The sequence below is a fragment of the Pieris brassicae genome, chromosome 1 (assembly GCF_905147105.1).
Source record: "Pieris brassicae chromosome 1, ilPieBrab1.1, whole genome shotgun sequence".
NCBI classification, from domain to species: domain Eukaryota; kingdom Metazoa; phylum Arthropoda; class Insecta; order Lepidoptera; family Pieridae; genus Pieris; species Pieris brassicae.
In genome coordinates, this window is record NC_059665.1 from 18,293,029 (window position 1) to 18,318,376 (window position 25,348).

At 30.8% G+C, this 25,348-nt stretch overlaps 1 protein-coding gene across 6 annotated transcripts in view; it reads left to right on the forward strand.

Moving 5' to 3' along the window:
• Nucleotides 1-25,348, forward strand: part of LOC123711131 (rho GTPase-activating protein 7) — a 181,854-nt gene that overhangs the window by 145,154 nt on the left and 11,352 nt on the right. For all 6 annotated transcript variants that reach the window (XM_045663570.1, XM_045663552.1, XM_045663562.1 and 3 more), the window contains 4 exons: nucleotides 10,358-10,506; nucleotides 17,687-17,800; nucleotides 18,608-18,750; nucleotides 24,700-25,306. In XM_045663570.1, the coding sequence (XP_045519526.1) occupies nucleotides 10,358-10,506; nucleotides 17,687-17,800; nucleotides 18,608-18,750; nucleotides 24,700-25,306 (1,013 nt within the window). The remainder of the gene's footprint in view (nucleotides 1-10,357; nucleotides 10,507-17,686; nucleotides 17,801-18,607; nucleotides 18,751-24,699; nucleotides 25,307-25,348) is intronic.

A 25,348-nucleotide genomic window follows, 5' to 3' on the forward strand; every position in this document is an offset into this window, starting at 1 on the left:
TGGGTACTTTATATGCCGATATTAAAAATTCTATTTCACAAAATAAATGGCATTGTAGGTGTACACAATGTCTTCAAGCGCAACGCCACAAACATATGGAAACATTGTGGCAATATTCTCACCGACTTTAATATTTAGTTACGGTTCGTTAAGTGCCCGATAAAATTCTCGAAATCAAAACTTAGTGACAAGCCTGTAGGAGTATTCCATAGTAAATGAGGCGCTTTGATACGTGCGTGTAATCGTGTTACGCGTGATGAATGTAGTTCATTAGTCCAATTTTTACTTTTTCTGTCGGTTTACCATTGAAATTGCTTATATTAAAGTTTTTAGAATCTCGCCTGTAACTCAAAGGCACAACAAAGATAAAATATCACAGAAACAAACGCAGACATGTATTGGCCGAAAAAGTTTTTAGAAATACAATAGTTTGAACCAATAAAAAAACATTGAGAATGCTTGGGAAACTCGTTTATCAAGCGAAATAGTGTTATGAAACTTTTTACATAATCTTGTTATCAGGTAAAAATATGTACAAGATAACGATACAACGTTTTTTAAAACTACACGTTTAAATAGAATAGTTCGTCTATTCTAAAATTTACCAAAATCAATTTTATGAACCCAAACCAAATCAAAAAGACATTAAATAGTGTTTTAAAAATATTTTCATACGTCGATACTCGTTTCATATCATACTTAAATCAACGTCGGATTTAAAATTCGTATTCTTATGAATATATATATTTTTCTTTTCACTTTCTGATCTTTAAGCTTATAAAATAAATTACTCCAAAGGCGGAAAAGCCGCAAACGAGCTTATTTACAAACAATTTTGTTCTTACTTCCTCTTAACTGTATTAGAAATTTTTGCTACAACCCGGCTTAAGTCCTTTACATGAAAACCTTTTTGAAACCATTTATCCGTTTATATACATAAATATGTGAACGTTATATAAATATTTCCACGAGTATTAGAATATAAAAATATCATGCATCCATAGCAATTTTCTATTTTATGAAGGACTGTATATAAATGCAAGCAACTAATTAGTTTAGTATAAGGTTTGCATCGTATCTGTGTTAGGAGGGAAGCAGAGCGATCAATCTTTAGCACAGTACTTATTTGAATTGTACGCACATGTGCTGTATAACCTTGATCGTTTCGCGTTAACATTACCTTTGGTATAAGTTCAAAGTGTACGCGATATACATTATATTAGTCGCATCTTTATGTTCATGAATAAGTTGTCAAATTGCAATCAATTATTTTTATTCGCCATTAATAATTTAAAAAAACGAAAAAAAAATTAAAGCAATACAAAACGCGGTGATTTTGTCTAAAAACGAATAAAATGTATAATTTTCTCCATATATTTAGTTAAAATATAATATTCTCTCTTCTCCTTCTATAATTAATAATGGAATCTATTGTCTATTATAATATTATTAATTATAGAAGGTCTTGTTGCTGTTGCATAGCTTCTAAATAAAACACGATATCATAAAATGAGGAGTCACTAAACTCGCTTCCGCTCATCAATTGTATATCTCAAATAACATTGTAAGAGTATATCATGACCTCAAGACCTCCTCATGTGGGTTCAATTGAATTGTGGAAGAATCAAATTGACGGTGCATTCGCAATGAACAGCATATTGATATTGTTCGAGTTGAATTATTGCAGGCTAACAATGTTGTATTAGTTACGGGTGTAGGTTAACTATGAATTATGGCCTTATAGAATGGGGTCCGTAATTCAGGAGATGAATATCAAAACTTGTAAATCTATTTTTCTAAAACAGTTTTGACAGTTTCTTAAGTCCATTTAAACATCATATATCGTCACTGCGGGATTAATGCGTTTAGGACATGTATGTACACCTCATCATTTAGCAAGGCTTCGTATTGTTGATTGTAATATTTGTGAGTGTGGAGAAGATATTGGTGACCTCGATCATATTTTCTTTTCTTGATTCAAATATGACCGCACCTCCTTTCTGTATTCCTTAAAATTACTACATGTTCCGTTTCCGACAAAAATCTCCTGCCTTTTGCTTTATCCTTTATTGTATTATAATGTCAATCAATAATAATATTTAGATGTAAAACTTTTATGTACATATTTTGTTTTTAACTAGCTTATCCCTTTGTTTCCTTTTGATATCTTTGTTTATTTTTTCTCGTGTGTAGTTTCCCAACCTTTTACTTGAAACTGGATAAAGTTAAAACTAATGCCATAATATTAAAAAAAAACATTTTATATCTAGGGTGAAGTAAATTATTATTTATATAGTTTGTTTGCATGTTTACGTCAGTAACCGAGGCCAAAATAATACCCATATAGGTCATTTTAATTAACGCACTGCCAGTAATAAAAACGTTACATTTATAAGTTTAAATAAAACGCAGATTACGATGTAATTTAACTACGTCAGAATGAATCATGGTTTCTAAGAATTCATTCTAAATACGTAGATATGAGATATCTATAATAGATATTAAACAGTATTTTTCTATGTGAAGGTTTTTTACAGGCTGTTTGTTCCCTTCACGATTTTAGCTGAGTTCTACAATAATCTTCTCGTTAAAATCAATATCAGATCTAATTATAAGCGTTCATTTTACGCATTCAATATGAATATTTGACTACTTCATTAATCATTCCTTTATTATTCAAAATCAATCAAAATCATTCACTTCTTGAGTTAAAAATAAACAAATAAACGGCACACAGAGGTATCCATTTATGAGTTAATCGAATGTTCGGCTCACTGCCTCCCAGCCAGCCAGCCTTTGTGAAATTCAATTGAGTACGAACCCTATAATACATAGATCTATAGGTTATAAATTCATTATATTGTAAAATCGAAATTTAAATATTTTAATGAGATTCGTCGCTCCCTTTTTGAAGGTTTTAGGGATTAATTACTTATCTATGACTAACAACAGACCAATTATCAGACCAATCTGGTCTGTTAAATATTGGCATTTGTTTTTGTTTGACAGTTTAGAATTTATAACTATTGAAAAAAAATTAAGTCATATAAAGCATCTTTTATTTGCGTATTTTATGGCTGTTTGCTTAATACCTTTTTAGATAAAAGTTTTTTTTATAATTCTGTGTAACATACAAATATTAACCTTTAGGCTTAATAAATATTATATTTTGAATGACCCCTGAAAAGCCTGAATGTAGCAGTATATTGTTAGTTAATTTTAACCCGTGTTCGTTGAACCATATCGCACGGCCGAGAGCATCCAAGCTTTCATCCTAAACGCTCAGGCAAATTGAGGGATTTGCAAAAATTGTGTTTCGAATACGAAGCAAAATGTTCTTTCCTTTAAAAAAACATAAATCTAGGATTGCTTTTAACACTTAAAATATATATGTATATAAATTATTATTATTTTTTTCAATTGAACCGACTCCAAAATGAACTAAAAATATTAAGAACTAAGAATATTTGTTTATTTATATTGATTAGTCTTCTACCAAAATAAACAAATGTATTCAACGATAATTTATTTATATACGGGATATGAAGATGTCATATTAAGCTATTATTATATTCATATCTAGTTTGATGTTATTTAATAACAAAAATCTATTTAAAACCTTGGCTTTGTCCCGCCTACTATAGGTTTTTTTTATTAATTTACATCAAAAACGTTTTCGATTTAAATGCTATTATGACATCAAAGTAATATAATATTTTGTTAATGGTCTTTAATTTTATTAACAAACAAATATTAAAGTGTAATGTAACAATATTATTATGAGCTTGACCTTTGCTCGACTTTTGTACAAATATCGTCCATTATCTTCAACAGTGAACTGTTATGAGGATATTTTTAATGAATTACAATAAACTCTACAAATAAAATGTTTTATTAGTCTAAAACTCTCAAAAGTAACATAGCAATAAGAAAAGAAAATCTATGTAGAACAGCTCTCGATATTTTCTCCTTTCGTGCATTGGTTTTTAATATAAATATTCTATACGAATAAAACGTTATTGCCATTTGTTACCATGGATGAGCGAGATACCCGTTCCTTTCCGAAGCTAAAATAATCACTAATTACAGAACATTAAAGGCAAAAAATAAAAATATTTTTAAAGCGAATACTTTTGTGAAAAAAGCCTCCGAAATTTGTTATGGTGTAAAATGTTTGAATGTTTAAAACAATGTTCGTATTTGCTTTCGCGTATTGATTTTCAAAGTGAATGTCATAAACTAATAGTTTTTGCACTGTGGAGTGGGTAATTGGAAAACCAGAAATACGGGTGAAAATAGATTTTCATAAAGTTTTTGAAAAAGCCTTTGTCGTGTTTCAACGCAATATGAACTAGCCGAACGTTTTAATAAACGTACGATTGGAAATTTATTTAATATAATTTAGAAGCTGTCATTATTTAGACGACCCCCTTATTTATTATAGAAAAATAGGCTAATTTACACGATTAAAATAACAAAGTTCATTAATCGTTATGAGCTTTAAAAATTCATATTCACACTTTATAATTCAATAATAATTTTAAGAAACCGCAACAACGCTTCTATAGGCAAGATGGCGTCGCACCAATTCCTATGACGTAAGATACATTTACCAAACAAACGTCAAGTTTTTTAGGTGTTAAGAATCATTCTTACACAAATGTTCGATCACAGCAGTCTTAAATTAAACTCAATGACGGTATGTGAATTAGACAGGAGAAAACATATTTTTTACAAGCATGCTATGTCATCGTCGATTTGACTTATCTGTGACCGTTTTGTGTCACGTGACTTACAAAAGTATTTTAAATTATGAATTGTTTATTTATTCACAAGTTATTTTACGCCATAACGCTTGTAAATCCGTGTTTTCTAAAGATTGCTCTTAATAGCACACTTTTCATACGGTCAAATCTATTCACGCCTCGCAAAAAAATCGTATAAATTTTGGTTGTAAATCACTTTGTTTTGTATCATTGTGATGTATGTATAATTCAATATACGCTTGTACCTTGAATGACCCGTGGTTCCCATTTTACATAGAAATATTCCATAAAACGTATGTGTGAAATGTTTGAATGTTAGGCAAGTTAAATCTTTATTTTTCTGAAATTGAATCAAACTTCGGTGTTGAACGAAAGAAGTTACTTTCATTTAAAAGTTTCAGGGACAAAAATGGCAGGGCTGATGTACAGCTACGAGACACTTTTATAACATTTACACAAATTACAAAACCTAACAAATTTATGGTGTTATTAAAACACTTTATTGGCTTGTATTGAAAATTTTATTTTAATGTTCCCTAACCTACCTAATATGTGTGAATATTATTATGACGCGTAAACTGAACACAATGTCTGTGTTCGTTCGTATATCCGTATAGATTAAATTTTATTATTGCTTTAATAAAATGTTACTGCAATACCGATGCGTTTAATTGGTACTATAATTGTATTAAAAGTAATTCTTTCCTATTATTTCCATATACCTATACAAATTATTTTGCCCAACCCTGCAACTAGAATTATATGCTTCATAGAGTATAGACCATGCGAAGAGATGTCGTTGACTGAAAGAAGATAATACTAAATTCTGACAATTTGAGGGTTGAAGTTCCAATAAATTTTGCAACATATATTTAATGTGCCAGACTTCTTATAATATGAATTTATCACTAACGATAGTAGTTTATTAAGTTTAAAAACTGCACTTTTGTACTTCGTCTTACATATGGTAAATTAATTGAAAATATTTTTTTACTATTAGCACAAGTAAACTTCTCAATGACGGCCTCACTGTCACTGCATCTGATTAAATAAAAAAACGAAACAGAACCATTGAACTGTTCTGGCCATAACTACAGGGTAGCTATTTCTATAGGATATAAAAAAATAATTGATGTTACACTTTTATACTCTCTTTGCAAAGTTTATGCCTACATACATATTTTATAATAGTATATTATAAATACTATTATAAAATATGTATGTATTTTATAATAGTATATTATAAATATGTTTATATAAATAAAAGCTGTCTTTATTAAATAAAAATCTAAAGTACATTATTAGAAAGCAATTGCCTACGTGTATAAAGTAGGCTATTGAAAAATATAGGGCTTGTGAAATGGATCAAATCAATACATATGTACGCTGTTCACTAATTAGAAGGCTTTCAACCGTGACATCGAGGAAATTAACATGTCGACTCAATTTTTGCTTGCTTTGTTTTTATTCTATGCAGAAACTATATAAAATATTTTTTATTAGCTTTAACTGAATTATATCAAAAAATATTTGACTCAGTATACTGTGTATGTCTATAGTACATTACATACAGTGAAAACATATTTAAACTTATGTAATTCGGTGAAATGGCTATTCGCTCATGAGAGAAATTCTATTTCTTTAATTATATTTAAAATATATTACAATAATCGTGTAGACATATTTACGCATGTAAATATCAGCTCACTTCGTAGCGGTGCTACGAAATTAGACTCGCCCTTTATTTATATATTATTTTTATATAAATAAGTTATTTATTTATATAAATATGTATATCGCTTGCTTTTCATAAACGTGTTCTGAAAATATTAAGCTTTTAAAATGTTTTAAGTTTCTTACATAATTACGACTCCTCAATAAGCTTAATTATTGTGAATATTAAGAGATCAAAAGAATGATAATAAAAATATACATATGATATACACGATGAAAATAAAATATTTACAATTACTACATAAAATATCCGAGTAACAACGATATTAAAAGTCACAGTTACTAAAGCGCCTGAATAAATATTTATTTATGGAGCTTTCGTTAATTATGGAGATTTTAAAGCTTAATCTTGCGAATAAATTAAACTTCAATTAATTTATTGTGGTAAACCGCAACAATTCTCTACTGGAGTTACCCAATTATTTTGTATTAACCACAATACTGGAAATAACAATTATTTGAGTAGCGAATTTTGTTAAATTTTCTTTCTAGTTCGAATTAATAATAAGTGGTGTAACAATGATAGGGTATTCAAAGAACACATCAAAGAACTTTTATTGGACACAATCTGAAATTTCATAGACGTATTTTTTAGGAAAAAAGTATACATACAAGTTATACAAGAATCGCCTTTATATATATATATATATAAAGGCGATTCCTTTTTAATAAAAAATAATAAAGTACATACCTATTACATTCTTAAAACCAAGTCTTTGCGTGTATTATACAATTTTTACCAGTGAATGAATGAATGTCTTCGTGTAATTAAAATATTTTTTCTTTTATTTTATTAAAATTTGCAACTTATATAGCATATTTGTATTACATTTAACTTTAGACCAATAGATAAACATGTCCAGCATTGTACAATAACACAATGTAATGTCCCTGGTATTGTGAAGATGATGTATGAGGGTTTTAGGAGTGACATTATTGTATTGCTATTAAACAATGTCCATGTGATGACAGTATTAAACTTACTTAATACATCGTGTTGGGCGAGTTTTTTGTGAAATATATTTACTGCATATTACGTCTATATTTTTGGCTATTTATAGCGGTATAGCATTTGTTCAATACGAAAACAAAAACCTTACCATAGTATAGTGATATGTTATATATTTATACTTAAAATAAAACATTCCGAATTTATTATAGTTTTTGCCCTAACGACGAGCCAAGTGACAGTGTATGCCATATTGATACTGAGACTTGCAAGCGCCGGTACTCTGAAACTGTCAATAGCGTGTACTCACAATGGTGGACAATTAATGTACAGCTTGGGTTCGAAAGTATACTCGTAGTATTCGCAAACACTGCCCTCTTACAACAAGCTTGTAGAAGATTGTACCTACTAGAATAACATAATTAGCCAGTTTTTTATAGTCTTATTATCTTTTGTCTATACTTAATTAACAACAAACACGTTACTAAAAATGCAAGGGTTATGGATACTAGACCAATTATAAATGTTGAGGAATTGAATCTTGATGATACAACTGTATTTCTTGGAATCACCATGGATTCAAAACTTCAGTGGTCCCCTCATATTAACGGATTCGCGAAGAATTCGCTCACTAGCTGATGTATATACAGCTAGACTTGTTTATTTTAGTTACTTTCACAACTTAATGACTTATGGCTTATTATAATGGGGTCATGCTGCTGATGCCGAAACTATTTTCATCCTGCAGAAAAGGGCTATTCATGCAATCTATAATTTAAAATGTAGGGAATCTATGAGAAATCAATTCAAGAAAATTGATATACTTACCTTTCCCTCGCAATATATTTACGAAAATACTATGTATGTATACAAAAATAGTGATAAGATTACTAGAATAGAACATACGAACAATTTTTATACTCGGAACAAACGCAGGCTGTAATTTCCCCCTACTAGACTATCTAAAGTTAGTAATTCTTTAGTAATTTTGGGATAAGGGATACTCTTCTTTAATAAAATCCCCGAGGCTCTTTTATGTCTGCCTTTTAATAAATTTAAGGAATGTATTAAAGAAAAGCTGTGTAAAAAGGCTTACTACAAAGTTAACGATTATCTAGTTGATGAAAGGTCTAGTCCTAGACAGGCTACTTCTAATTAATTTGCGTTTTAAAATAAGTGTTGTTTGATGATTTGCTATTTTAAAAGTGTACCAAGAGTTTTTTACGCCGGCTTTTTCTCGGATGTGATACTTGTGTCTAATATTCCATAATAAACATATTTTTTTATTTATTTTTATTTTTTATTAAAAGTCTTGTTGTCTATTCACTAAGCTAATAAATTCAAACAATTTACTTCCTCCTTATCTAAAACGGTTCTCAACTTTTCTGATCGAGTATTTTCTTTATTATAAGATCTAAACAAAATATTTGAAATTCGCGTGCAAATGAACTTTGATCTTTTTAAAACGTCATTTATAAATTTCATATTGACCCCGAAGTTCGTAGGGATTTATCTAACGAAACGGAAAGCGCATACTTGCTTGAAGAGTTTAAGAAACTGTAGGTACGTTCCGGACAATTGTCACGAATGCCGGAAACAACCTTTTTGCTATGTACACACCTATAACGCGGTAGACCCGGGCGTTGTAGGAGTATTCTCATATGGTTTTATTTGAACAATTCAAAAACTAGTAACACGAATTTAATATATTTTATAATATTAAGGATTTGATAACTTATTATAAATGAGGAATAACTTGAGAAATATCGGCGTTAGAGGGGGAAATACCACGTTATAATAGGGACAGAAATTGGGTTATACAAGATTGCTACTTGTTATAACACTAATTATTAATTGTATAACACTTTTAGTTTTCTTAAAATATTGGCTTTTATCATGTAAAAAAACTAAATATAAATTAGTCCCCTTGAAAAACTGATGTCGTAAAATATCATACAATTTTAGTATAGCTATTTTAATGGTACTGAGCGCTACAGAACACTAAGTTTTAGTCGTTTGCATAAACCTAATTCCAGGCAACATCCCGATTGCAAATCAGGTTTACACCCACAAGATTGTTGTTGTTGAACCCAATTTCGACGTAGCCTAATTAGTTTATGTCAAAGAGTGCCATTATTAAGTTGGGCAACTGTTTAGGAAGCTCTGATGTTTAGTACAAACGGATGCTAGTTATTTTCAAGCTACATGCGGTTTTCGCATAGTCTTACAATTATTACAGCAGTGCAAAGTGTTAGTGGGTAAGCATGCACGTCTCATCCCTAATTTCGTGTGTTCAAATCACTAATATAAAATACAGACTTTCTTACCACGTAAATATAAAATTAATATTCTGTTTTTCTTAATTCCAACTATAAATATTCTTTATGGAAATTTTACGCTAGATACTATGCAAAACTGGTTACGTTTCCATTATGTAAAGAAGTAATTAACTAATACTACTCGAGGCTAGTACATCACTTGCCATATTAAACCTCGTCCTCGGTCCAATTCACATGGAAAACAATATTTTCATATTGTCAGTAGGTACTGAAAGTTAGTTGTATTGATTGTATTAGGCGCGTTTTTCGGTAATCGTAATCAACCCTACATCCTACCTTATAAAAATAATTAAGCTGAACATTGTTTACCATTTTCAAAACATATGTACCAATATGTAAACGGCTTAGGTGTAGGGGTGGTAGTTGAACTACTAACAATTTTTGCGTAGTATTCAAATAACGCACGAGGGAACTTATCACATCAAACACATCAAAGTTTCGAAGCGGTTGTTATATAGCGGCGTTGATATTGTCCAAATATTATTTATTGTTGTATATTATAATATACAATATATATATAATATATATATAATGTCAATTGTATATTTTAAAAAAATCTTTTTTTCCAGACCTCCAATTCCCAATCGACGTCTCAGGTGTTCAAAACGACCACCCCTTCCTAGATGCAGACTCTCTGCAGAGTCTCTTCAGGCGCCTAACTGCACTCAACAGATGCGCCAACATGAAATTGGAGCATCATCACCATCAAAAGAGATCGGTAAGTAAAATGACAAATTTCATATAAGTAAAAGTAATCGTTTTTCTTTACTCACAGTGGTTGCTTGGAAGAGATCGCTCGTAATCGATAAGGCCGCCAGTTGCCCTCCTTTTGATTTAATTATGTTATTTTTTTATATTGTAGTGTAAAAAAGTGTAAATAAATAAATATTTATTAAAATCAAAGCTGACGTCATCATTCTAAAGATTGTATTCAAACCAACGTGACGTAAGCACAATTTGGCGGAAAGAGAAGAGAAATAAGTAGTGTCATCGTATTTTGTTTGAACGAAAAGTTTTTATAATAACTGTGGGTGTCGTTGAAAAGGTAAATCAAATAATACAATTAACGTAAATCCTTCAAAAACTTCTACGTATTACGTACGATGCGAAAAATAGAGGACATAATTGAAGCATTTCATTAAAACAAATTCAATACTTCACAATACTCGTTAGCAAGTTTCTTTAGCACTCAATGATCGCAAACATTTGCTAAAAGCTCGCAGATAAATGGAATAAAATTGTACATTTACGGCTTTGCTATCTAAACTCCACATTTAATGACATCTCTATGCTTCGTTTACACTTGTAATTTCCACTGGCTTAGAACTGGTTCTTTAGTATTATTTTATCTAATCAATAAATGTAGAAAGAAAGTGTGTTCTGAATTTCAATAGTCATATCGGAATTTGTTTAGTAAATCATTGAAGCAATATCAAGTATCATTTTTATGCCATGATGTAAATTCACTATGGTTAAAGGTGTGTATTAAAAATGCTTTTTAATTTATAAAAAAATATTCCTTGTAAGATTAATATATTTTTTGTAGTATAAGAGGATTGGGATTTTGATTTGATTGATATATTGCATAAATATCTTATGTCAATATGAAAGAATGTAAATATGTTGAAAAAATTATCTTTGATACTATTGATAACATCAAGACATGATAAGATGTTGTGTAAAAAATAACATTATTGACATAACCATTTATCAGGTGACTTATAAATGCCGAGTGTGTAAATATTTCGATTCATAATATTATTGGTATATGATAAGTTAATATTGACATGTTTTGTACTTTGACCTCAAGTGAAATTTACTGAGACAGTACTAATAATAAAACTTTATTCATGACAGAAATATAGCTATAACAAAATTTATCTAACGATATTCACCACGTTAGATTACAATTATTCCATGGTATATGGAGCATATATTTTAAACATTTAATTTTAATGAAAACGTAGTCTTAGTTTTACATCTAATCACACAAAAGTCGTATAAGACCCCAACTTTACGTAAATGTATGAGTATACGAATGCGTGTATAATACACTCTGTATTTGACGGTGCGGAGATTTGTTACCAAAATATGTAGTAAGGCCTCTGCAAAATTGAAATTCAATTCGGCTATCTGGACTAATTATGGCTTAAGTAACATTGATTCAATGAACAAAAGTGAAAATTCACTACCTCTGCTTTAATAAAATAAACATTATACAGCCATACCATTAAATTCTAGTAGTAAACGCAGCATGAACTAATCGTAATCGCTTCCAGTGAAAACTGATATAGGAATGAAATCGATTCCAACTTTCTGTTTTCAATCGCTTTTTACATAATCACCTTTTATTAAGCGATTTCATTGATTACATTAAGCTTTGATTAAAAAGCCTACCTTTATTTTAATTGATTACGTGTTTGATTAAATAACATTTAAAGCACATTTAATTTTCGTAACTTTTGAAGTATTTACAAAAGCTTTCCTTATTTGATCTTTTTTATCGTAATGTAAATATTAGACCGGTTTTCCCAAATGATTAAAAAGATTACGCTATAACTTCATACGTGAAATTTTTGCAAAATTTAAATGGGCAAAGAACGAGACCAATTCGATTCAGGGTCCTTCAAGAAAAGAGCCCTTTGGCAGAGAGTGTCCGTGAGCAGCGGTATCACCTAAGGTTAGGCGAGCCTTTTCGGGTCCCCTCTACTTTAAAAAAAGAGACGGACTGGTAGCTAGAAGAGTGGTTAAGAACGTACGGTAGTTTAACAGCATCATAGCCGCCGAGTGACTGTTTTCGACTACATATTTCGGTATCTACCTAGCAATTTAAACTCTTAACATTGTAAGAGTGGCTAATCTGAAGAAGAAGAAATGAGTAATTAAGATTGATTCCCGTTCGACGTCATGAATCGATCCGAAAGCCTCATGCATATCCTAGTCCCATATGAGACACGTATTAGACAGATATAATTGGCATTGTTTAGCTAAACTAACACTACGAATGCATCCTGTAAACCCACTGGTCAAACAGCATGTACGGTGTTCTGACAGGGGCAAATACAATTAATCACAGGTAGACTGTGAATTGATTTACCTGTGCTTAATTGAATTGGAGCTTTGACTAAGATAGAGTACGCCCGAGCTATTAATAAAATTAATTCTCTCTTCCCTGTGTTGTCTCTTGATTACGTTAGATTATCGTAGATGACGTATACGTGACGAAGGCCATGTTTTTCCAAAGCGAATTCAAATATAAATATTTTATATTGCTCGCGTTCCAAATTTAAATTATGCTTGTATTTAAGAATAACTACTTGTTTTAACTAGTAAACTATACTAATTAAATTGTGTTAAATGATTAATTTATTAAATAAAACTACATCTATTATAACAAGAAAACATTCTCAATTCTCACGCGCAGTAAAAACAATTGTAACTATTTGGTATAAGCATAACAAAGAGGTTTTATGAACCGACTGACATTCCCAGATTACGCTGATACGTATTTATTACGATATTTTAAAGCTTGATTGCTACAATAAAGGTTAAGGCTATTCACATGAGATGCGGATAATATTAGCAAATGCGTTATTAAAAAAATGCTTTTTGTTACTAACTTAATATTGAATGAATTTCTCTACTTTATTTTAAAAAAAATTGCCAATGCTCAAAAAGAGACTTTTTTAAATTTAAATATCTATTTAGGGCTTATTAAATAATCCCGAATAAATGTATTTTATTTGATGTGTTCAAATATATCACTATGTCGTACCACTACCGTAGCAAGTCGCCTTGTGTATAAGTTGGGTTAATATACTTTATAGGTGATATTGGAACTGATGAAAATGTTAACGAAACATATATCTAAAAGAAGTACGTTGGCAAGTTATTTTAGCATTTGTTTCCAACGACTAAACACGGAACGCGCTCTATGTGAATAGCCATAAGCCGATCTCAAGCGTGACCAACCATTTACCATAATGAAGTAATAGCATCACCATCGTTCAATCTCTGAAGTAATAACCTATCTAGTAGCCTAAATGTCAAGCTTCGCTGTTAATAACTTTACTGGAAGATTAAACTATGTCAATATTATAAGGAAACTAATATTTTAAAACAAAATTTAAATAAATTTCTGAATTATATGTACGTTCATCGAAACTTTTATTTATACTCCATTCGATACTCTTGCGTCTCTTTCTGACGAATTGTGTTTACGCTATGAGAAGTGACAGATGAGTAGTTCAGATAAAAGTTTTTATTAATAAATATATTATTGACTTTAACGAATTGGATTTTTTCGAAAACAGTAATTTCGCTATGGTAATAAATTCTACGTTTTTAGATGTGGCCGCTTTCGCTTTCTTTTACAATAAATTATAATTTTGTGAAAGAAAGTGTGAAATCATTTTGTTTATTTAGAAATAATTTTAAACGACCTGTCAGGGTTGCTAATAAAATTTAAAACTTTCTGTAAAACAAGATTTTCGTTAAAGAGCTTTAGGTTTTATAAAAATAAGTACCATAAATAACTTCAAAAATACGTATTAGTAAAAGTTTCATTTTGTTCAAGTGTTAAGATTATTCTCTGGTCATCGCCTAAAGAAACAATTTGCTGCTATTAACAAAATTTCTAAACAAATTATTTTGTACAAAAGCTTAGCATTCTCAAACAAAACCTTTGAGTCGCTTGTACATTGTTCTTCCGTCTAAATAGAAATAATTACAACATGGTCTTTAATATCTGCGAAATTAGCGGCAAAAGGAAAGGTTTTCCACACCTGGCCTATCACGTACATTCAGGTGTCAGCAGGGTCGTTATTCAGACGGTAATCACGATACAAAACCCTATTTGCATAATTTACGATAACGATATATAAGATGAGATGTTAATTTTCAAATTCTTTGAAAGTTGTCGCCGCCGGCTTGAATGTATTGTTTCGGCAATCAGGTGAGGTCAACGGCGTTTTAAAAAAGCTGGCCTTTGTAGACCTGTAATCACTGTAACAATTCATTATAAATATCAACGTTGATAACCCCCGTAACATATGAGGGAAATTTATTAGATTTATAAATAAGAATGAGAACATAACAAGCTTTTAATGTCTTATAAGATGTAAATACTACTATAGTATCTGGACATTAAGGTTTGTGTTGGTGTGCGTAGAGCAAAATATAACGTTTCATTAATAACAATAAATTTGAAGTATTTTCGGACCAATTCGACTTAGGGTCTGTCAAGATACGAGTATAACAATTCTTATATGGCCGGCAATACACTTGTGCGCATTCTGGCAGTGCCCCTGTTCAACAAATGACAATAAAATACTAATATAAATCATACTTAATGGTGATTTATGAAATCCTAAAAAATGTTGTAACTCAAATTAGATAAGAAAAGTTTACTCAATTCCTATGTATGTACCTTTAATACAGAAAAAAAGCTATACTAATTTAATAAACTTAAAACAAAATAAAAACACTTTCCATAACATTCAATGTCACAGGTCATTCGACCGTAAAACTACGCGAACCTAATTAAAACTCGTCTCAGAAAATGTAATTCAATAATAATTAAAAACAGATGGTACCTTACCAAACCTCTACAAGCCGACAAAAACAATAAACAGCACATAATCCATCACTTGCCATCGGGTCATTATTCCTAAAGTCATTGAACTCCGGACGGGATTAAATACTAATTTTGCAATTACCTTCGAATAATTTCATGATTACGTCGAGTCATTTGAGGCGCACTGTACGTACAGTCGATAAGAAATTGATATTTATTTTAAACTTAAAGTAAAGTATGTGTAATTTACTAATTTATATAGTTCTGCGACTATCATTCATAACGGTATCCACAAAATTTATTTCTATAACTTTTTATCCTAATCCTGAATTATTAAGCTTACTATAGGTATAGGTTAGAAAAATGAGTTTTTGTTTATCAAACTTATTTCATATAAAAATTAGAATTACCTTAATGAACTTGGGCTTCAAAATATTTATTGTATGTTAGCAATGCCGCAATAGCCAGTAGCTATGTGATCGTAAAAAAATATTAACACCTTTAGGGTCTAACTATCCATGATATCATTGCATCTGACTTGTCATCCTAACAAATTGATCTCAGCGAAAAATAAGATTAAACGGATCAGTCCACGCCTTATTTATGCTAACAAGCTTTGACAAGAGAATAATATTGCTTTTGTCCACCTATTTGTAAATTAATTGTTATTTAAAAGGAAAGTTTATTTTGTATTCTATCTTAAAAACATAAACAGTATTTACATTAAACAGATTTCTGCAACTAGTTAATAAATAACTTCAGACGATTAAGACATTTTCATGAATTGTAATGAAAGTTAATATGTATAATATCAATACATATAATTAGTCAAACTAAAATTAGAAAAGCTCAAGGCACTCAATCTATAGTTATGAAATTACTTGAGTTAATAAAACGTAAGAACCAGATAACTATACTAAATAAAGCGACCGATAAAACCGATTTCAAACTTCATAAACCCTCCCCTAAGAGATTCAATTCATTGAAATCACCTAAATAAAAACTACGGACGCTCAATGGAATACAATTTTTAATTCCTGTCTTGGTGAAGTTTTTCTAAACCGCAGTAAGCTGTCACTTCAATCAAGCTGTCTTTCCACGATTTCATTAGCCTCCCACTGATTTCCCAGAAGAGTTTTATTAAGCTCAAGCTATCGTACGTATTATCGTGTTTTTGCACCGCTTTTAATTTCAAACCTGAGTATTATGTTTCGATTAGTTAATAGACGATGGATAATGTTTTCAAGAAAATACCTACAAATTCCACGAATTATGAAACGCTTAATGTTGTAAACGCGCAATGTTGTAAGAGTTATAGTGGAGTTAATTAATGCTTAATAAGTTCTATAAGCAATTGATTCGGCCCTATGTTATCTTTAATCTACATCTTAACAGATAAGCTATTTGTAATTCCACGATTTTCTATATTTCGCCAATACAAAACCACTCGACCTTCAATGTCCAAGAACTATCTAATTAATGGATTGATTCAACGCCAATGACATTTCGGATAGCTTCTGAATAAGCTTGTTAATAATAATCTGATTATTGTGCCTAGGGGCAAACAACGGATCAAAATTGATTGATTTTCAACTAAGCGAATTATGTCCAAACATTATTCAATGACCCGAAACTATGCCGAAGATTAATTTTAAACTCTTCTTCACTGATTTCGAAAATGTTATACAATCGTATTTCACTAATATGCATTTAAATTTTGCATCCAACATTTACACAAACAAACTTTTATTAAATGACCATATACTATATAACACAAAGGGTGTATAAGGGTTCAATATTTGTCATAAAGATTGTTCTCTTGTTGTTTAATATTAAATATAAAAATAATAACACATCCGCAGATACATTGCAACGGGTTTTAATGATTATAGAACACCTATAATATTTTATATTGCATCACATTTATACGATATTTCTTGGATTTCAAACAATTCAATATACCAACAATCCACAATACTGAATATGAAATGTAGATGCCATTCACGTGCCGCAAAATCTAGGTAATCTAGACGGAAAATAGTTTTAGCACAATAGAGCAATGGCACTGCCGAGACGATGCGAACTATGGCGATATTTCAACAGGCCGACAAATATAAGTTGAGCTTTAACTTAATTAAGTTATTCATAGGAAATATGCACCTATTATTGAAGGGACAAATCTATTTGCTGTTGTATATTGCTGTTTGTTGTATATGACAAGCTCAGTGTATTTGAATGTACATAAATATTTTGCATTGGGCCTTATTTCAATCGCTTTTTTTAAATAAATTGTGGTTGAGTATGAAGTATTTTATATTTTCAGAACGACTCTGACGATGAGCAATGTGCCCTGAGTGATAAGTGGCAGTACGAGAGAAAATCAAGAAGATGGTCAAGAGTAGTCGAAATCACACCGCAAGCGCAGAGAAGACTACAGGTATACTTTATATAATAAACACAAACATTTATTTTGTATATTTAATAGGCTTATACTCGTATAACAAACAATATTACTTAAATATACTTTCAAGTGCTGCCATTTTTTCTGTATGATGTTCGATATATTTGACTACGCTCAAGAAGACATTATGACTTGAGTTTCGAATAAAAATAAAAATCCTAATATCCTTTGTAAAATCTATTCAAAAGTCACCTGAATCATTTAGTATGTTTAATTGAGTGATATGATGGAACTTATATCACTAAATTTTATTATGTCGTCTTTAAAAGTATGCAAGAACCACCGGTTATCTATTTAACTGAAACCATGGCCCTTACTCTGTAATTTCGAATATCGAAAGCGATATTGTAGTTCTCTCAAAATCCGTAGCGCTAATATCGCAGCCATGAATATTGTAAATAATAATATAACCGATGTAGCCGAGCTAATCCCGCGAGACGAGAATGAGTATAATATTTTATGTAATATAAAGAATATTGTATACAAAAAAAAATAGATAAGGAAAAATATAAGAGAGGGAAAAAGTCCCTGGAGTCTATGACAGTAGACCAAAAGAAAAACAAAGCTAGAATCGTGCCGTACTAAAATTCATTATTATAATCGGTATTACTGTCGGTATCGCTATTGGTAGTTATAGTAGTAGCCCGGCTGAAATACTTTCATATTCTGCTCGAAGGGACCTCTTTAAGATTTTACTGACCTGCTTGACGGCTATAGCCTGTGACTATTGCATTAAGATTCCATGTCATGTCAACGATATGTCAACAATATCGGTAATTTCAGGTTATCGCAGCTCGTGCACTCGCAGAAAGAGAAGCTAGAGAAGCAAGAGGCGAAATTGAAGATGACGAAGATGAAACGCTTCCTACAATTAGAGTGGGTCTGGTAGATGCCGATGGACATTATACGGATGTTGAACCGGATCTGTAAGTACATGTTTTGATCGTTATTTTTAAACACAAAGTCAAATATAGTGTTTTAAGTATTTAGGCCTGTGTCTATTTATGTTATTTTAATGAGAACTATTTTTAAGTAGCTTATAGTGAGTTTGTATTGTAACGAATGGCTATATTTTTATATTCCTTATCGTATACCCTAAACTCGCACGACACTTGCAAATCTCCTAGTGTTGCTAGTATCCGCCTGATAGTTTGCCTCCTGTCCCATAAAAAGATGGATATTAAGAACATTTATAGGTATTACTAAAGAACCAAATACAGACTTATAAACTTATAATTATCTTTTTAATTAATATAAAATTTATAATTGTAAACCAAATTTTGAGCTACGTTAACATCCATAAATGGATATGTTTAACATAATCGTCTTTATTGTAAAGCTGTCAAAACCAAATCTTTTAATCTTTACAGAATCCAATTACAACAGATCAAAACCGTTATGCTTACACAAACAAGTATTAACCAAACATACATCATGTTCATGTATGAACTGATTTTTAATTCAAAAATATTAATAACAAACACTCAAGCGATATAATTTGAAACATAATCATCTCGTATCGGACAAGGCATCAATGAACTAACAAAGAAATTAATAAAATATCTCCTACAATAGCCCTAATCACCTGCTGTCGTGTTAATGAGAGTAGAAAATAGGGTTGCCGCAGGCCAGTATTCATTATAATCTGTATGACTGATAGTTACGGTAATGTATATTCATCAAACCTTTATTTACGACTTTTAATTGATTTACTACTTAACGTGCTTAACTTGACGTAAATCGTGGATGCACGAACACGAACAAAACAGGAAATTCTTACAAAATAAGGAGCTTAAAGCATATGAAAGGCTATGGGGCCTTTATGTTTTGCAAAATATATCCAATATTATTTCATCTAATTGCACCAAACGTCAAACTGTGAACTTAAATAAGGCTGAGTATTTCGCTTTGATAAAAGCTTCTGATCCTATTTAAATAAAGCCTTAAAGTGATTTATTAAAAAGTCGGCAACCCTAATAAAACTCGAAAGGTTCACCGTCAAATTGGCCCTTGATTGCGCAAAGCTGATTGAAACGTTAGATACAGAGGTTCGTCTTTCTTTTAACACAACCAGTCTACGTTGACCTCTCTTACACCTTGCTTTTGTCTGCAAAGATGAGTATTCATTTGTAAATATTAATATTCAATATTATTTTAATTATTTATTAACACTGGGTTCGTTTGTGCATAACCCATTCCAAGTAATATGTTCATATATATATAATTTTCTATATACGTGGTTGATATTTCTGAAAATATATTTTTTATCAATTTCTTATAGACTTGTTGTTGTTGAGCAATCAGGCATTCAAATGCCTGGAAAGGTATGTTCAAAAGCTCTTAATTAGTTTATAAAAATTCGTAAGATATAAGAAAATACATGTATTAAATACATTATATGACTATAGAAAAATTTGAACATTAGAGCCGAATACAAAAATTCCATAATTTTTGCTTTTTGCAAACGCCAAGCACTTTGCCAAACTTTCTCAAATTTTGTACTATATCAACAGCTCCATCCTAATCCTTGTTTTCATGTTTATACTCTAATAGAGGTAGTAGCGATTAGCAATCTTTACTGACTCACCACAACTTGCTACGAAATTAATCAAAATTGCCAAACTTCCATCTTTTGTAACAGAAATTGGTTAAAGAACTTTTTGATTAGGATTTGCATAAGACATTTGAATTCTCTTCGCTTCCAGCAATGCAACGTTTTGTTTATCTGTAGTCGTTGCATAGCTCAGATAATCCCTTTATGTCCCTCTAACAGTATTTGTATGACTACTAAAAATTTAGATATGAAGTTTAAACCACCTTATTGAGTAATATTAATTAAGTAATTTAGTTTATCAAAAAGATTTTTAATTGTCAAACCAATTATAAATGTGGTGCCAGTATTTATCTGTTCGTCATGGTTTCACTCGTCGTTATATTGAAGGATTTTGTTATGAAAAGAACTATATAATAAGCACTTTAAGCGCTTGAGCCGGAAAGGATGAGATATTCAAATAAAACACCAGTGTGTTGTCTACCTTACGTGAGTAGTGTAAAAGTTCAATAAAATGCGTTAGTCATTGTCAATTATTATCGGTGTTCGTAATGGCTGTCAGTTTGACCGGCGCTACTTGATCTCTGTAATTGTTATGTACACTGAATGATTAACTACATGGATACAGTTACGTAAAATTTTATCGCTTTAATATTCGATGTTAAGTATGATTTCGGAATTTGTTGATTGAAATTGCATGCATAGTTCCATGAAGACTTTTTGATTAATTGTAATATAATAAATGAACGTCCCTAAAGATAAACGAACATGTAATTTTCCCACTTCCCTTTTATTGCTCCTTGTTTGAAGTCCCAAACCGCTCAATAGCCAGGAATCACAGGACGTCCGGGTTATACCTCTACATGCGCCGAAGATAACGAATTTATACGTACGTACGTAATTCCATACAGACAAAATCGCAGTCATTCCAATTATTATACTTGAATATTGTTATTAAAGCTAATAATTTCGTGTTATGAATGTGAGTCCAAATTCCGTTGATGCTTGTACAAGAGCTGTCAAATTTAATGGACCCGGTAGTGTGTCTCATTTCACACGTCCATATTTGATCAGCCGTTTAATGACGGCTATCGTTAGTGTCGATATATTTTAGTTTAAACGATTTGGATTTAGAACATTGATCCTATTATTTTTTAATACGCGAAAGTTTGGACGTTTGTTGCGTAATAGCTTCAATATATTAGATGTTAGTGGTACGGAAGGAAACGGAATCCGAAATACGTTTAATATTGTCTCCTTTTTAGGAGCTAAGACCTTTATCAGCAGTTAACTTGTCTAGATTTTAAAATGATAATAACCATAATAATAAGTGGCGCTAGCAGCATTTCCTTTATATGTCAATGACAATAGACCTCGGCCAAACCGCCATAGCTGATGTTATATAGGACAGTTTTTTTTATATTAAAAATAAATAATTGGAAATTGTTGAAAAAGTTCTGATGTCCGGTGGAGATGTAAATTTTTTCTTAACATAAAATTCGTATCACAGAGTTAAAGCCTTATCTATAGGATGTTTTATTTTGATAAATGTCTAAGCACCTTTAATGTACATAATAAATAGTTGGTGCAGTACTAAAATCAGTTGAGTATAGCAAATTATACATAATTGCGCCTACCGGCTGTTTGTTCTACTTACAATTTGGGCACTCAGCCCTTCACCTATCACGTTTCTATTTAAGATTGCTAAACCTTAGGAAATATTGGGCGCTGCTTTCCGCTCGGCCATACTTATAGCGGTTGTAACAATTTAAACAGTTAAAAATTATGTCTCATATAATGGTATTAAGTTTTGCTGTTAAAACTGGTCACTTTAAGTCTTATATATGAAAAATGCCCTGATGTAATAACAAATTACATTAATTTCAGCAAAAAGAAATATGAATTTATTACGATACAGACGGTGAAGTCTCGGTAAGAAGTCTGTGGTTGTATTAAACATTACTATGTCCACTATTTCCTTGATTTCCAAATAACACTAATAACTAATACTTAATTCAAAATAATTTTGTATAGGAACGAAACAATTTCACGTGTAATGGTTGGTAGCCGCTTCCACTCATACCAGTACTCGTTGCGTAAGCTACAATAACCTATAAAAGGGCATAATTTTTAGAGCGGAAAGCTCTTAAAGTTGATTAATTGTAAAATTTCAAATTTCACTTAATGACCGGATGAGTACGGACATTAGAAATATGTTTCACACGAACGTGATTAGTTAATTATAACACCGTTTTAATTAGAGGCCGCGAATGTTGACTTTGATGGAAATATTGCTTAGTATGTTAATATGGTTAGATTTAAGTGTTTATGGCGTTTCGAAAGAAATAATTATAGGATGTATGTGCGCACTAAGATATTGGCGATAAATAGGTGCAGTTTATAAGTAAATAACATTTGTAAAGGAAGCCTGAAGTAATATTATATTCCTACTGTAACTAACTAACTAACTCGCTGATAATTCACTAACTAACTTTAGTGCTAGCTTTTTGTTGCTTAGCGATAAGGCCGCCCGTGGCCTAATTAATTATGTAACCTGATTTTTTATAAGTATGTTTTTAAATAAGGTACTGAAGTGTTATCAAAAAATAGTATGGTATGAATGTAGTACTTATAGCAACAAATTATTGAATTAAATAATCACTAGCTTAACCTAACCTGTACATAGTAATAAAGAATATAATAATCATGTTTAAATGAACTGTATATTTAAGATAAATTAATTAAAGTATAAAGTTTTTGCATGAAAATTACTTGACTTTGTACACATTCTTAAGAGTTCACTATACCACGGCAAAGTACTCCAAAGAATTTCTTAAGTAGCGTAAAGATTTCTAGGTTATTGTCCTCATTATTTGAAACGGCCTTGTGCGTTTTTAATTTAATATTTCTGTTGAAAAATTTAGTAAAATTAGCTTATAATTAAACTATAATCTTGTTCGGTACGCTATGATTTAATTGTGATACTACTTATTGACTGCGGTTTCGTTTGGGTTGGAGTTTATCCTTTAATATTAAACACTTGCTTTATTTGCTTGATTATGGAATTGCTGACCCCTGAATTTTAGAAGTAGAATATCTTCTAATAAATATAAAGATATCTTAACTTTTGGTTATAAAGTTTTAAAAAAACAATTCAAACAAAACAAAAAACAAAAGAATGATTAGCTTTACTTAGGTAACATCACATTACAATTAATTATATTCCAAAAATATCAATAAATATTCGACATTTATCAACGTTTCAATTATGTTTTCTCACAACAAATTAATTCAATTTAATTCATCTAAATTTAATGTGGCTTTCTCCAGACGAAATTTTGAATATTGCATTTAACAGCAAATGTCGTTTGCCTTATAAATTGTAACTAATTGCTACCTTTCAACACAGTTCACATGTTATTAGGGTTGCCAAAAGGGGTTGTATGAAAAAATTAAAGGTAAACTCCCTTCCATCCTATTAAAATCAATAAAATTCACATTTTATACAAAAAAACCAATACAAATTTTATAGTAAACGAGTTTTTGGAGTATTTTTAATAATTTTCACTGTTTGACAACCCTAGGATTAAAAGATTAAACGTGAGATGAAAACCTTCAATTCATTTGGATGACATGATAATTTTAGCTTCGTTATGTCTTTGAAATACGAATATTGTTTATGACTTCCAACAAATATGTATCATATCGATAAATATCTGGCCTTATTGACAACTTGAGACTTTGGGTGTTTTGGCTATTTTTAACGAATAGATTTAAGGCCATAAAATGTATTATAATATATGTTAATAAAAGTAATCTTCATGAATTTCTTAGGAAATTCTTAAATTCAGCAAAGACAAGTAATATCTGCTGCTCTTTGTAGTTTAGGAATATCTTTTGTTCGTTACAAAGGCAATTAATATATCTGACACCGCCTTTGTAAGAAGACATTAGATTAAATTTTTTGTTAAAATAATCTTGAATTCTTGGCTTTACTTTGAGTAATAAATGCGCTATCTCGACGTATCTTTTTTAAACATAGGGTTGTTTAAAAATTCAATTCTTATTTTATTATTATAGAATGTCCTACTTAAAGTTTTTAACTCGTATTAAGTCTCTAATGAAATCTGATGACTCTTCTTGTCTTGAGTGCAACTTTTAGGTAGTTCCATCTCTATGTCAGAAAGATTGTCTATTTGCTTAAAGAAAATTACATTAAAATAATATAAATTTAATAAAACAGTCACACTAGTCCTATGTCCCATTGAAACTTTTTAATCAACTCTATTTTTTAATGTTCCTCAAAATTTATATGTTTTTTCAGATTAACAGTTCCTGGTCAGACACATATTCAGTTACCAAGCGATAAAGAAGATGAGGATGATACGGGCACAAGATTCCGGCGGACGGGTTCAGAAAGGTTGCGGGACGGGGCTAAAGCCTTACTTCGACGAGTCGAATCTCTTAAGACAAGAAGAAGAAAACGCCAGAATAGGACAGAAGTTATCGTATCGTCACCGCATTTTTTAGATGCTCAAGACAAATATCCAGAACTAAACTATATAGATATGACACCGACGACTCCGTCAGCCTTTCCATTCCCTGACTTCCATAGTTCCCCGTTACATGCACCAGCAATAAGAACCCAACCCCCTTCTCCTATGACGATCATGCCACCTTCGCCAATAGCTCCTCTTGAACAATCCTTTATTTTACATACACCGTTTGGAGACGACAGCTCAAGTTACGCATCAGACGGCAGTATGGGATCTAGCAATAAAAGTTCTAAGTCAAAATTAGGTAAAGCAAAAAGGATATTCCACAGAGGGTTGAAGGGTGAAGATTCGAGTGCCCTGAGTGATTCTGAATGTCAACCGGCAAGCTGGAGGCATAATTATTATAAGGATCAAATTACGCATCATACGACAGAGGTAAGTGTCTGGATACAACAATGTAAAGTTTAGAACGTAATT